The following is a 16,337-nucleotide window of genomic DNA, read 5'->3' on the forward strand; positions in this document are numbered from 1 at the left end:
CAGCGATTTATCTAGCATTACCATTTTAGTATTGCCATTCATTAAACAAATTTGGGTCCCAGGTTCGAATCCTGTGTTTGGCAAGTACCTACACATATTATTTTTCAATTTGTGTGAGTCAGAGTATGGACCAAATAGGTTGAGCATGTTGCTAACAACTATTTCTCGTAAAAACAAATCTGTTATTACAAACTTTCACTATGTGGAGGCCCACATGATCTATTAGGATCGAACATGGTTTAAAAAAAAAAAACAAATTTGAACACTGTAAGAGTCATTTCGACTGGCTTTCATATAACATGTACCGATCTTTGTAATCGTTTCCTGTTTGTGGGTTTTATCTAATTAGATATTGAAATCATTTCCCTTATTATCGTGCCTCCCTGGGTGTCACTGACGTTGGCGATCAGGACTAATCTCAGACTGTCTTAGGAGATTTTTTTTTTAATGTAGGGAAATAGTAGGAATAATATGACTATTAGGTAAGTACCTACCTATGTGCCTAGTTTGAAGTTACATTAGGTAGGTACCTACATTATAAGTATACCTATATTTATCTCACTAGTGACGTCTCTAGACAAAATATCGCCCCTAGACAGCGCCAAAATGCCACCCGATTTTTTATACAGTATTTTTTATCATCCTCTTATGACTCCAATATCTAATAAATGTATTGTATGAATACAATATTAAGTACTTCGTAACAAAATAAATACCACTAAAATTAAATTTAGATATAAAAAGCTTAATTTAAAGTTTATTAAAAGTTAGATGCTTACCCAAATCACCAGATGTCTGAGGTTCTATTCGGTGGATATTTCTGACACATTTTGGTATGTGCCATTTAGCGATACACAAATTTATTATTTTCACGCCATTTTTAATATAGGTAGGTACCTAAGTAGGTACAACACGTAAACAAAATAATGTTAGCTATTTTAATATAGGTATACCTACCAAATGATTCTCCTCGATTTGTCGCCCTTCAAGTAACTGCCACCCCAAGCGACGCTCAATCTGCCTACCCCACGAGACGTCAATGCTCTTGTAATCTTTTATAATCTGTAACACATCGGAGAAAACGAGAGAAGACATAAATTGAACATACACGTAAGTACCTACCTACAAATGAAGATTCTAAATAATATGAAAAATCGGAGGTATCGTTTATTTTAATCGCGTCGTCAAAGAAAACAAATGATAGGTAGGTACTTACTCTCGCAATTTAGTTTGACAAATGTACCTACCATTGCCAACTGAAGATCTAAAGATGGCGCTGACCTACCTAATAGCAAATCAGGTGACGAGTGTACCGACAAATTAGTGTTTTCCAAGAGATTTAAGAGTAAGTAATAATAACAGGAATCGGATGATGTAACCTAAGATAACCTTAGACAACATTTAAAATCAATCAATAAATGGAAAAATTATGGTTGAGGAAGGAAGAACAGCTAAGCGTTGCCGCTTGACAAATAAAAAAAATCAGCGAAGGTGTGCTCGGCAAAGTCAGGAGACACTTCAAAGACTCGGTCAGGCTGGTGGAACTCATAACGTGATATAAACAAATCATTGAGTCTGAAACAGGGGAACAACGACAGTAGGACAGAACACACGTAAACGTCATAAACAGAAGACAGGGAGAAAATTTATAAATAATGGGTAAATAGGAATTAACAACTTGTTGATATTTTTTAAATTTTAGAATACCTATCTAGTAAGTACCCCCTAGGTTATGTTATTATAAGTACCTAGGTACAAGTATAGTTTTATACTTGTGCCTACTTAGGTAGGTAGGTACTTATGGATTCTGATTAGAATCGATTCCATATTTTACTTTCCAATAATAGGCAAGATGTAGGATGTAGATTACAGTGTTTTTATGAACTTCGATAGACTTATAAGTACATAATTCCAATGATAAGACTTATCTGAGTCATGTACCTAATAAAATGAAATATTATTTTCTTTAACTGGGACGTTAGTGTGCAACTAGCGTAGGTATGTTACCATATAAATTGGTATGTAGGTGGATAGATAGTCGGGGTGAGTATAGGTATGTCTTATAAAATCCTCGTCTTTGAGGAGAAGAGCTGAAAAATATTTATTCTTCTGGGACACAAAAGATTTACGATCGCGAACTCGAACAAAGAGAAGCGAATATGAAAAAATATATTATGTACATTACCCGCGAGGAAGGTACGAGAAATCCATAAAAAGAACGAGACGAAAACCCTTTAATAAACGGCATAAACCGGAATAGCAAAAGTGCGCGCGAGATATGAAAGAGAAAAAGTAGGTACCTACTATGCGAAATAAGAAAGAAAAGCTAAAATTCATATAAAACGTATAAAAAGGACGGAGGCTAGATGGGAGCGGGATTTATACGGCGGTGTCGGCGTGTGCGCGCGAAGGCTGCGATTGGGCGAGAGGAGAGGCCCATCCCCCACCCCGGCCCCCGCCGCGCGCGCCCCGCCCCCCGCCACGTGCCGCGAGGCCTCCGCCGGCCGCCCGCACCAGTCGACGACAGACACCCGCGGCCAGAGCAACCGCGAGACCCGCTCCCATCCGCCGACCGCGTTTGTTTATCGAGTGACTTACCACGAGTGCCGCGAGTGACACCGGGACTCGGGACTTTTTTCTAGTGCCGTTTGAGGGTTGAGGACTCGCCTGCGACGGGCGAACGACGTCGCTTTTAGGCGGCGACGTCAGCGACCCTGGCGGAGCTGGACGGCGAAGCTGCAAGGCGGTGGGCGACGCCGCCCCCTGCGATATCGGCGCTGCCCGCCCGAAACAATAACAACAACCTCCTGGCAGACGCTTGGCTCAAGACGAGGTCCTACTTTGACGCCGAATCGGCCGGTGCTGAAGAGGTAGAGGCTAGGGCGGCGATGCCTATGGTGGTACCGAGGCGCGCGGGCCCCGACGGGGAGCAGCCGCTCGACTTCACCATGTCCAAGTTCCAAAGCCCGCAACTCCTGGGAGGCAGGCTGCTGCTGCGCCAGGGCGGCCTCTTCCGCCTGGCGAGGTCTCCCAACAGCCCACCACCAGGTGAGCACTATCGCCACTAACACCTCATCTCAATAATAATCGTGTTGTTCCTTTATGATAAGACGTAACGAACTGTCAAATTAAGACGTGTGCCATGTTGTCTGTGTTTGAAATGCTTCGAAAGAAACTTACTGTCCATCGGTTTTAATGGCATCCCTTGTGTGTTCAGTGCATTTTTATTTGTTTATAAATTAGAAAATATAATAATTTTGGTGTTTTGATTATCCTCGTAGAATTAATATTTTACAGTCATCTACAACAAACTTAAATATAAAGCTTGTGGGACTAATCACTATTAATCAGACACGAAGATCATAATATGCACAATTAGATAAGTAGATAAATCTATGGAATGGAAACGTCAAAATACATTTTACTAAATGTCATGTGAATGCATTTTAAAGTACCCACAGTTAGGTATATTAGCCTATCCTATAATTCCATTCCGATTAAATGGTTTTATTTAGAAAATATTTTTGAAATGGATAATTATAACATTGCAAATTTTAAATATTTTTCGCCAAAATTTATATGTAGTTTGTTTTGAAAAGCGAATAGTGAAAATTCGTATCTAACTAGATGGTACTTATTATATAATTTCTAATCTAGTACCTAACTACATAATAATATTGTTCATGTCACTGGAATGATTATAGATATATTGCCAAAGTATCCAATGAAAACCTACCTAGCGCCAATATTATATAGGTACCTAGTGTATTTCTTCCATAATCAAAATGCAAAGAATAATGTAAAATTGATTAGATATTTGAACAAACTATGTTAGTGCTGAGCAGTTAAATTTTCATGTACCTACCTACCCGTTAATCAATAGGGGAAATATTAAAGAGGGGGAACTTATAATTATAATATTGTTTGATTATAATTATAAATGATGGCCGTTACTCCTTGTTTTTTTTTAATTCTTAACGTTATATCATTCATTACCAGTGAAATCTTATTAGGACTTTTAGCATTTTTTTTGTTGCTTGATTGGTAGGTACCTAGGTACTTGTCAAAGTATTTTTTATTGAATATTATTAACCTGACGTTTGTAATCTTAAAGTGTATTCTGTTTTTGTTTTAACAATACATTCTACCTACTGTATATATCAAATATCAATAATTATCAGTGGGTATGTAATATCATTATGTAGGTATTTCACAAATTCAGATTGTGATGTTTCTATTCTCTAATCAAAACAGGCACGTAGCTATCTTCCTTAACCACGTAGGTATTCAATAGATACTTAATCACTATAGAAGTGTTATGTATGTATATTATTACTTGATATTCCTACTTTAAGTAGGTAACTTAAATAACATTAGCATTTTCTAGTTAGAAGCTGATTGACAAACAGTTAAATATTAATATTGTTTTTATGAACTTTTTTGTGTTATAATTTTTCACCATTTTCTTATTGGGAAAACTCTTTTATTGTGTTACATTACACCTGCCCTGACAGTAGATTTTTTTTTTTGCTTCAATCATAATAAACACAAATTAATATATTTTGTCGATTCAAAAGTAATCCAACACGTATAATTTTACACTTCCAAAAAGGTAAGTAGGTAGGTCCTACTCACTCAAAATTTTGTCTCATCTAAGTAAAAATAGATCACCAACATAACAAGTCGTTTTTTTTTTAATATATAGGTATATCCGTATATCACCTTAATTAAATAAATTTAGTAAGTATATAGGTTCGTCTTCCACTGTACCATATTTTTTTTAAATGATATCATAATATGCACCTGTTTCGTCCGTTTGGACATATTCAACTAATCATGTGAAAATAACCTGGCGGACAGTAATAAAAAATAATTGAAGTAGGTACATAGAACTGATATAATATTGTAATCCTTATTTGATACTAATTGAATGTAATATATCACTAAATGAATTTATCTTTGAAATGTCACTATAAGTACGCTGTAAGTACCTACGATTTCGTTGATAAACAAATTATTTGATAGTATTTCAGCTATCTGGGTTGTACGTTGTTTACATCAATTAAAAAACACACTTAAGTATTAGTTCATACAGGTAAATAATATTAAATAAGTATTGCTTTTGAAAAATCATTATTTTGAACACTTAAATATTAATTACAATTAGGATAATTAGTACTGAAAATTGAGAAAAAATGGCCCAGTAGGTAGTTAGTTTTTTTTTTAAATGTATCAATGATACTGAAATAATATACCTAATGTTTATGTAGGAGAACATTTATTTTTTGCTCTGCGTTTGTGACACCTGAATCGAGCCTAATCCTGTAGATAGATAGATACCTATAATTGTTATGATGAATAAATGTAGTAGGTACTTACCTATTTAACCTATTGTTGAAGTTAAGGTAATGGATATAATAAATATTATTATATATTTCCATCACACCTACTCCGTACCCGTATTGTAAATACAGTCTTATAATATGACCAACTACCCCAGCATAATTGGATATTTTTATTGTCAGGCAGATTTGAAATCATCTTATAATATTACTATCAATCTAGGTATGGACTTATCCTATCTGTGCTATGTTCAACATCGATTTTTTTGAATACGCAAAATATTATAATAATGTTAATATTAATAGTATTGTATCTAACTAGGTACCTATCTGCATGTCACTCAGTGACGTACCGTGGGGGTAGGCAGATTTAGCGTCGCTTGGGGGCGGCAGTTACTTGAAGGGCGGCAAATCGAGGAGAAACAATAGATATAATATACGAATAGATACCTAAACTTGGTAATAACGGAAATATCTTTCCATTAAAAAAAATCACCTCACTGGTTGGAAACAAAAAGTACTAATTAACATAAAATGTTTAGCTGGACTGTATTTTCTTTTGTTGGGTTCGCGATGTCTAGTTTACTTCTGTTGTCCTTGGACGTCACGTCCTCGATGACCAGCAATGACACGTGCAGATTTGCAAATTATAATTGAATTATAGGTAGGTACATACTTACATAATTATTTATCCAAATATTTTTACCAGTGATTCGTGAGTTTTGAAAGTTGTCAGGTGTATTTTTAAATGTATCTGAAACCATGGACTCTCAATATTGTCTATTGAAGTAGAGATGGTATTTAAATTAGATTTTGTGATCTTACATATTTTGTTAGTAATGTATCCTACAACATATTTCTTCGATATTGGAGTCACGAAAGGATGATAAAAAAATACTATAAAAATGTGGTGGCATTTTGGCGCTGCCTAGGGGCGGCATTTTGTCTAGAGACGTCGCTGATGTCACTCTTAACTAACATTACTTTTTGATAATTTGAAAACGACTGAATAATATTGTTCTTATCGTACAGCAAAAACTACATTAAATTTTAACTCGTAAACATTTTTGACTTGCATCTGTATGTGATATGTGCACAAAACTGCACTTAATCAGTTTTGCCTGTCCGAAATAAATGATTTAAGCTGTGTAGTATTTTATAATTCTACCTGCATCTCTCACAACCCGTGCCCCATTAGACAAGACTTTTAATTCGGTAGTCTTCCGAGAAAGCGAAAAAGAGAAGTAGTACCAACCCAACCAACTCATATTTTATTAGATTTTTGGCGTCGGATGGATCTCTCACCCGACAATTAACCAAATTATATTCCTACGTACTTTATGCGTTTGTTTTATTACTTTTTAATTGCCGCCGTCTGAGAACCATAAACATGAATATAATTGTTGAAATTAAACCTGAGATATGAGATTCAAACGACCGCCGCTAGGCATTTCTTCAGAACTAAATTATTCTCTCTGGTACCTTGCAGCAACCCTTTAAATTTAAATAATCTTCTCTACTATTGGTCAAATTAACCAAAGATTGCCAGCTTATGTTAATTACTAGTCATGATAATTGATATGTAAATATTCATATAAATGATAGCAATTATAATTAAATTAAAAGTCCATTTAACGTAAGATACTAACTTACATTATTTATAGTGTTTCCTTAAAAACCGTTCATATGTAAATACCTATGCTGATTACGTTACTTCTGCTGTCTTTTAATATTTAACTTTGCCTGTGATTTAAACATAGATAGATCAAAGCACTATGTATACTGTATGTGTATAGCAATAATTACGTAAGTATCTACTTCAATTATAACCTATCAATACTTCTAAAAATCCTTTGTCGTATTTAGTAATATTATATTGCTATAATAATATACAAGTAAAAATCACAATAAATTACTTAATAATCATGTCCCGCTATAGATGAATGGTATTGTACGCTTCTGAGGCAGTAGATCACGTATCCTGATTCTGAAAATTTCACATAAGTACCTACTGTTTTTTCAATGTGTGTTTAGATCAAGCTAATAACTAACAATCATGTATCATTAAAAAATCAGTTAATAATCCTCTTCATGATGCGGCGAAGATCCAGGTCGAATTGTAAAGCCAATTAAAAAATTTAAAAAATAATATTGTTCTTTAATAGTGGCTATGGTAGGTATTATTTATATTTATAAAAATTCAGTTAGGTAGGTAGATACAATGTATTAAAATCATCATAATTTTGCATTTACTTTTGTTGAATAATGTGTATATTGTACGTATGCAATTGGGCAATCGCAGTTTATCGTAAGATATTGTATCGGAAACCGATGGCTATATATTATATAGCATTGAGATCAAATTCATATAGCTATAAATAAAACACGTAGCTAATAAACACAGAAGAAAATAGGTAGGTGAGTAAATTAGAAATATTGTATCATATTATTATCATTTACTGTATACCTTATATAAATTATGTTAGATCCTCCTAAGTATCAAAATGTCTGATAATAATAACAGCGTTATTATGAGATATTTTATAACAATCAATATCAAATTAATGTCTTTATTGAATCTAATAAAATTAAAACATTACTCTCTGCAATGCTCAATGTTATACGGCTATTTTTGGCACCTCGTACTTGTGTATAATTTACACAATTATAACCCTTTTAAACTGCTATGTATACACTAATAATGTATCCCGCATATAAGTATTCATAAAACAATGGTTGCAATGCTGAAAATTGATCGTTTGGATGTCTACGCGCTTTTAGATAATCAATATCAGACATAAAGAAAATCTTTCCACAAAGAATAAATAAATAATCTAAGTTCCTCTATAAAATAATTTCAAACTATTTCCCCCCTTTCCATATTCTTACTTGTCTATATAATATCAAGCATATACATTTTATGATGTGGGGAATTAATGCAAAAACCGTTCAATAATAATAATCAACAATATTATGTGATTCTGCTCGTAATAGCACTATTAGGTATGCACATTTTCTTTTACCGTTTCACCCTTATAAGGTGTCTATTAAGGTTTCATAACAAAAAAAAACAGAGATAGGTTGTGAAGATCCGACACAAATAGTGCAAACTAAACTTTGTTTTTATTGAACTAATAATATATGGTATTGGTTAGTTTTTAAAATTCAATTAAACCCATATAAGTATATATTTATTATTAAGTATCTAAATTCTAGATTCTAGAACATTCAACATATTTAGCTTAAAAAATATCAATTTAATTATGAGGTGCAGAATTACCTACACATACAAATACCTATTATGATTATGAGTAATATGGTAATTATAATTTAATCAATTAATCCATATCAAAGATAACGACTGAAAAATAGATAAATTTCTAATTAGGTAGCTAAAACTATTCACTCAATAAGATACGCACATATTATCGTAATACGAGGTATCCAACTTCAGTAATTCGACGTAAATACTACATTTACTTGTTTTCAACATTCTGTAAATAAAGTGTTTTTGTCGAAAATACTTCATTATTACATTTTAATATTCTTTATGTTTTGTCAGGTCAAAACATTTAAACTAGGTATAGGTAAATCATTCTAGAATGACACAAGGGGCGATTCGCAGGTTTATTGGGTCGCGTTGTAGCAAAACGCATGTTTCAATGCTAGCAAACAACATGCCCGACGCACTGAATGTTTTTGAGGCCCTTCACGATTAAAAAAACCATCAAGTATTTTTTTATCTGTATAAAATTTGTTGTTATTACATTTTTATAATATTTACTTAATATTTGATAGTTTTTTTTATGAAAATACGATTTTTTTTTTTGTATAATTTAATAATTGTTTTGAACTGTTTCAAGGCCTGCTTTTAAATTTCCTCAAGAATCGATTTCATCATCTGCGTTAAATAAAATTCGCCATTGAATACAACTGTGCATTGCTTTTGCCATACCATCATTCTATCAATGATGTCACTGTAGAATGATTTACCTACCTATACTTTGTTATGCTAATAATAGTAACATTTCACGCCATGATGTGTCCATGGGATAATTGGGATAGAGATCCCTATAGATGGATTCTTATGTGAAATAAAATACCTTTAACTTTTCTGACAAAGAGGTTACAATTCTGCCTATGAATAAGTAGGTAGGTACCTACCTTTGAGGTGATTGGAAAACTGCTTTTAACTCATTTTAAATTAATATCAATTTTAATATAATGAGATTGACAATAATTTTGAATCAAAATATCATTTTTTCGAAATCAAATTTAATTAGTTAGATACCAAGATCTTTATTTCTAATTAGGGGTAAACTTTACAAAGGTGATATGTAGCCCATATACTTAGGTGTTATAATTTTCAGACACCTGGATTAAATTGTTGGAAAATATTCAGCAAACTCAATTGTTCTTTAAGTGAGAGATTAATGGTGTCGTGTGTCAGAGAGTTGAGCGTCTCCATGCCCACCGGTAGGGAGTTAGGGACAGCGTGTTATTGCGAAATTGTACGCGTGTGTCCACCTAACAATGGTAGAAATTGCTCCTCATGCAATAGATGAGCTATCAATTGCTTAAAATTTATCTAAAATGTTTTTAACTTTTTCATAATAAAGAAAAGCTGTGGGAAAAAAATTGGTAGGGTTTATTGAGTGCTTATCATTTCATGTATTCGAGAATTGACTTAAACTTTCTTAATATGCAACAATACTATAAATTATGTTGGGTTTCTTGATTATTTATTATCATTAAACCATATTTTTACTTTCCTAAAAAATATAGCAAATTCAAAAACTTAAATTATGTTAAAAAATAAAGGGTTATCTAAAATCTTATAAAAATGTGTTGTTTTTTTAACAAAACACGCTTATAGTTGATTGACTTTAATAAATGACCTTCCCGGGCCATCTTACAGCTAACAATTTGCATACGCCAATTTTTAATGAATTTCACACATTTTGGACTCTATTTCGGCCATAACGTTACGAATGTTGACCTTAAACGCATCAAAAGTTTTCATATTTTTTTGCATAGATTTGACAGGTAAATAAGTATAATAATATAAAGTATTTTTATACGTAAATACAACTAAAATTTTCTGGGAATTTCTGGGAGTCGGCAAGGATGAGCACGTGGTGCTACCTACTATATTTTCACAAAAGATGAATTATCCTATGACTGTGCCAATGGCATACTAAAAGTTACCACAACCAATCTATGCTCATGACTCAATATAAAATATATTATATCCGTGGTAGTTGAGTTAATGTCATGAAAATAAAAATAGCTGAGTATAAAATTAAAACTTTTTTTTAATATACTTGAGTACTAAAATTATCAATTACTAGGTATATTTTAAAATTAAACAATGTTATACTATATGTACTGCCAACCAAATTTTAATAACCCCAGGATTAAAATTTAATAAACAAAATGTACTGAAGCCTGTACCTACTATATTCATTTTATTTCTGTGCATTAAACTACATAAAAAAACATTATTGTGAAAAAAATTATATTACTGAATTTGAATTATTAGCTCACTACAAAACTTTGGCTGGCATTAGTTAGGTACTGCAAGAAACAATACAAAAATCAGTTAAAAACTATAAAAATATTTTTTATCTAGGTTAGCTCAGCTTTCGTTGATAGAGATAGTCAGAGAATCGCCACACTCACCACCCCCGCACTGTAAAACTACCCTCGTATAGCACGATTAATTTGAGTATACTACTCTCAGAGACGACGTGAAAATAATCATTTAAACATCTGAAATTCTAACGTCACAACGTATTGTTTTATGTCTGGACTGAAAAAGTATTTCTATTAACCCACTGTATCTCCTGGCTCTTAATATTAATTGATATCCTAATAACATTAACACAATCAAATATATCGTCAAATTTTAAACAATAATTTACACAGCACAGATGTATTTTGTGTAAATGACATTGCAAGCGACAGAACTGAGATAAAATATAATAATAGTTTCTAATGTTTAAAAGAGTTTTGTGGTTTCGAAAGGTAGGTATTTTTCAGATTCTCTGTACAGCATGCGATATTTTTTTGCGCAGCCAACGTGTTAAATATAGGTATTTGCTATTAAAGCTGTGTTTGACCCAATCGCACACTCCTAGATTCTTCCACCGTAAGAAATGTAATAGCCAGCCGGTGGGGTACGCCTAGGCAAGGCATAGAGGAGATTAAACAAAACCCAATAGCTAGTGATTATGTCGACGGACACTGACATTATTAATGGACAACACACTCATTCGCACATGTATAGGTAGACGTCACGTGACAAAATTTCGCAATTTCCATTATGCGATATCACGCATCGGGAATTTATAGCAATATCACCTTTATTGTAATGGCGTTAGAACAGTGTTTCCAGTGTCAATGTTCATTTGAGCGAACGATATTGATATGAAAACATGAATTATGCCATTCGGCAGACCCGACAAAAAGCATCGGGAATTTATAGCAAGATCACCTTTATTGTAATGGCGTTAGAACAGATTATGCCATTCGGTAGACCCGACAAAAAAGTGGGTGTCTTTTTTTTCTCCATATGCTTCGTCCATATTAATGTCATTGGGCGGACAGCACAACTCTATTAAGTAGGTACATAGATACTGTTTTTTCACACTAGGAGACTTATCACGCGGTCTAAGTTTTGAGATAATCATGTCATAAAATACGAACTAATAAGACATGGAAATCATACGTAAATACTGATAAAATTAGCATTAAAAATTTAATTACAATTTAAAAAAAATAGTGAATCTATATTTAATTAATTACAGCATTTTCATCGGTTTACTTTCTATAGAAAGGGGCATAAAAATAAGTCATCAGCAAGACCTCGTTAAGCCCTCAACTGCTTTTAACAACTACTGTCACACTCGTTTTGATTGGCAGACATAATCAAAAATACGAACACACTTTAGAATTTTTTTTTTTCAGCATACTCAAATTAGTCCATTTTTAGTGCTATATTCAACTCCCGACATCCTGGACACAGTCCTTTTGGACGCCAAACATAATAATACGCGGACAATGATATTCACATTGAAAAGAAACACCCTGTGGGTTATTAATGACATGTCAGCCCGCTGAGGTAAATGGATAATGGTAGGTAACTCCACGCTGCTATCTGAGGTGTATTTGAAAGAATTTACTTCAGCAGAGATGTTTTTCTGTCATATGATTCAACGCTAAGAAACATTTTCGGAATGCAAAATATACTTTTCGTTGTCTCCACAATGGTATGGTATTCTTTCGTAATCGCTTTTACAACAAAATAAAACTGCGACATCCATCCCTGTCGATGTCACTTACATAATATGCAAAATATGAATCCATCTTTTGATTTTTTTAGCAACTATTTTTACTATTATTATCCAAAGTTATCTAAAACAATCCTATTTCATAAAGATAGATGGAACCTAATCATATAAAAATATACAAAAAAATTACCTCAAATCTACTGATTATATTAGCTACAAATAACTTCGCAATGCAAGTTCATTTGAAAACAACTTCACACTTTTACTGAGATTTATTTACCAAGTTTCATATGGGCGTACGAAAAGACAATCTGATACAGTAATTAGATAAACTACCAATAATTCAACATTATAATTTAGTTGAAAAATACAGGAGTAAGTCATAATGAATAATATGATAATTAGTATCAAAAAGTGACAGATAGGTACTACTGGAAATATGAAATCGAACATACCAACTTAGCGATGTTAATATGTATATATGCAATCAATAAAATATTACCACAATTCATTTTTTTTTCGTAAATACGTTCAAATGATACAATAGGAATAGTGTATAAGACACTGTTTAGTGTGTAGATATTTCTGTATAGTCAAAATTCTTTGATATATTATCATCATCGCAGCATATAAATCACGACTTTACCCATATATTTGATATACCTAACTCATTTAGCATAGCTGCAGGATGAGGGGTGTTCATCCATTTGCAATTACATACTATAACTATGATAATTGTGTTGTACAGAATTAAAATTATTCTCTCTTGTAAAATACACTTGATATAGTATACAGAAGAATAAAAAACTTATATAAAATGGCCAGGACATACCTACATAAACAGTTAGAAACAGTAGAAGCTAGAAGAAGATAAACAGAATGGCTATTGAATTGGCGTAATAGTTAATTTCTGCACAAGTACGAGACAAGCAAGGCCCACAATATTCAAACCGTGGCACGAAACTGCAAATTTAAACCGTAGTGCTAGTTATTGCTTTTATTATTTAATTTACGCCAATTAATATGAACGATATTTCATACTTGCAATCAAGGATCTTCATTTACTGCAATTGAGACAATACAGTATGCAAGACTAATAGCAATCGATTCATCTTCATCCACCTGTGAATTAATCCGTGCTGATGATGATACCAGTTGAATTAAACATGTATTATTTTATTTTGATATACTTTAAAAATAGTTTAAACAGTCGAGCGCCAAAATGTCATTCCGTTTTCAAAATGAGAGCGTGCCAAGTTTAACTCGAGCTTTACAAAGCCGATTTTTTTCTCCTCGAGGGTATCAGCTGAATACCTGTCAAAACCTCAAACCTTTGGTACTGCGCTACCGTACAATACTGCCTCAAGAAAGGGTTAATAAAAAAAACTCACGATTGCCTTGTGTTTGGTTATACAGCGTCCATTGTGAGGCGAGGCTTCTGACAAAAAAGACGATAAATAAAAATAAAGATACTTAGTACGAATTTGCTTAGGGGCAATATTATTATTTAACTCTATTTGTATATGCCACGCGTCTCGTATTAGAATCAAAGGGTAACTACCTATACAATATTTTTAGTCCTGCCACCTAGGTATCATCTTTACACAATATTGTGTATAAGTAATTAGGTACCTATAAAACAACGTGTAGGCAATATATATAAATATATATATATATACTTAATAGAGATCTGCAATAGAATTAAATAATTATTTACCTATTATTTTTTATTATTATTAATGAAAATAGGATACCTAAGTAATATGTCAAAGTAAGCATGATAATTAATTGTTCGTAGAGTCACAGGTATAATAAATTTTACATATTATCCTGATTAAAATACAGGTGTAGTGTTTATAACGTTCGAGACTTTCACGGTATATTCTATTAATCTATTCTATTCGACACACTTTCATACGCTGTAAAGTTAAGTAGACTTCAATACATGATCACTTACGAATGGCATCTGCAATGAGCCCGAAACGTCGATGAAAAAACGATGTATCTATATAAAAATGCTACGTATTAGTTTGACATAAAATTTAAGCCCGAATCGTAAACGGTAAAAATGCCAAAACACGCCGTCCAACAATTCGTCATACAACTCTTCCAATCAATGCAAATCACATACTAAACGTTACCTCGTGTTCAATTGATGTATGAATTTTACTTGATTATAATTATACATGTATTATATTTGTTTTAGATTCATCATAAAAGTCTACAAAACTATTATTGATTCATTTTTTGATAGCTGTTACAGTTTCCAAAATCTACCAAAAATGTACAAAACAAATATTTAAAAACTGTATCTCTGTATTAGACTACAGAATTTTAATTGAATAATTAACATTATTTTGTAATAAAAGGTTTTTTGGCTAATTTGGACATACATATTGTTCATATTTCAATGCAAACCAACCACTTACAGTTTAAAATATAAAAAACGTCTTTTTACCATAAATGTTTAATTTTAGAATTGTCAGTTTTTGAAAATAGACGTCACATAGGTATTTAATAAGTATTATATTGAGTAAATCTAGAAATTTTATACACATGTCCAATAAATTATTAACTCACTTATGACGTTATGTAGCTATGTAACAAACGTATCCTCGATGTAAATAGATATACCTATCAATGTAATAATTATAATTGTCAATCACTCGTTTGATGTTTGCATATCTAATAAAATTGTAATTACACGTAATGTCGCAGTTGGTATTACTGATAATTGATTCTTTTTTTAAATAAATTATATTATTACATGGTAAAACCAATAAATGTTATATTGAATCTTTAATAGTATGCATATTTTTAACATAATATTTAGGTTGATACCTGGTATTTGTCTAGTTGTTTTGTTATAATCTACCCAATCAGCAGGTCAAGGGATGATATGATCAAGAAGGCCATGATCCACATTATACCATTAGGATAGAAATATCTGTATTAATAATAATTATATACTAATATATGTGTGGAAGCATTTTCCTTGAACAGGGCAATTTTACTAAAAGTTGTGACAAGTATAATTATACTCTATGTATAAGCCGTAAGGCCTCAGTGGCAGCGTTTTGTGGAGCGGGGCCTCATAAATGAAATTAATGCATACTTTATCAGTCATACTTATTTGATTTCATTGAACTAAGAGTACAAATTGTCGATTGTATTGGTTAGTTTTTAAAATTCAATTAAATACTGCTTAAAGCAAACCATAGTATTTGATAAAAAATGTTCTCTTATCTATAAATTATCTAAAATTATGCCACTAAATCATACATAATTTTAAATATTCTATAGATAGAAGAATATTTTTATCTATTATCATTTGGTTTAGAGGTGCCTATGGTTTAATCTATTTTTTAAAAACATCTGCAATTTGTATTCTTAGTTCAATAATAACAAACAAGTATGACTGACAAAGTATGCATTATTTTTATCGGATAACCACAGCATAACTCTATTAATATTATGGTTTAGTCTAGGCAGAGTTTAATTTAATTTAAAAATAACCAACCAATACCACCTGCAATTTTTATTATTAGTTCAATGAAAACAAATAGTTATGACTGATATAGTTTAGTGTTCGCTGTATATTTCTTATCTGCTCTATAATCACCATTAATGCATCAAATTCTGTATTTTATGAATTTTACTATTCAAAAATATGTTTAATGTTAATAGTTGAATACTTAATAAT

General features: G+C 32.1%; 1 protein-coding gene across 1 annotated transcript in view; it reads left to right on the plus strand.

Moving 5' to 3' along the window:
- Window positions 1–2,888: 2,888 nt before the first annotated feature.
- LOC147078529 (uncharacterized) overlaps window positions 2,889–16,337 on the plus strand; it is a 280,531-nt gene continuing 267,082 nt past the window's right edge. The window contains exon 1 of the mRNA XM_085960208.1: window positions 2,889–3,048. Within this exon, the coding sequence (XP_085816334.1) occupies window positions 2,889–3,048 (160 nt within the window). The remainder of the gene's footprint in view (window positions 3,049–16,337) is intronic.

Source organism: Rhyacophila brunnea, unplaced genomic scaffold (genome assembly GCF_057557595.1).
Source record: "Rhyacophila brunnea isolate RB1 unplaced genomic scaffold, BYU_Rbru_1.0 scaffold_11, whole genome shotgun sequence".
NCBI classification, from domain to species: Eukaryota; Metazoa; Arthropoda; class Insecta; order Trichoptera; family Rhyacophilidae; genus Rhyacophila; species Rhyacophila brunnea.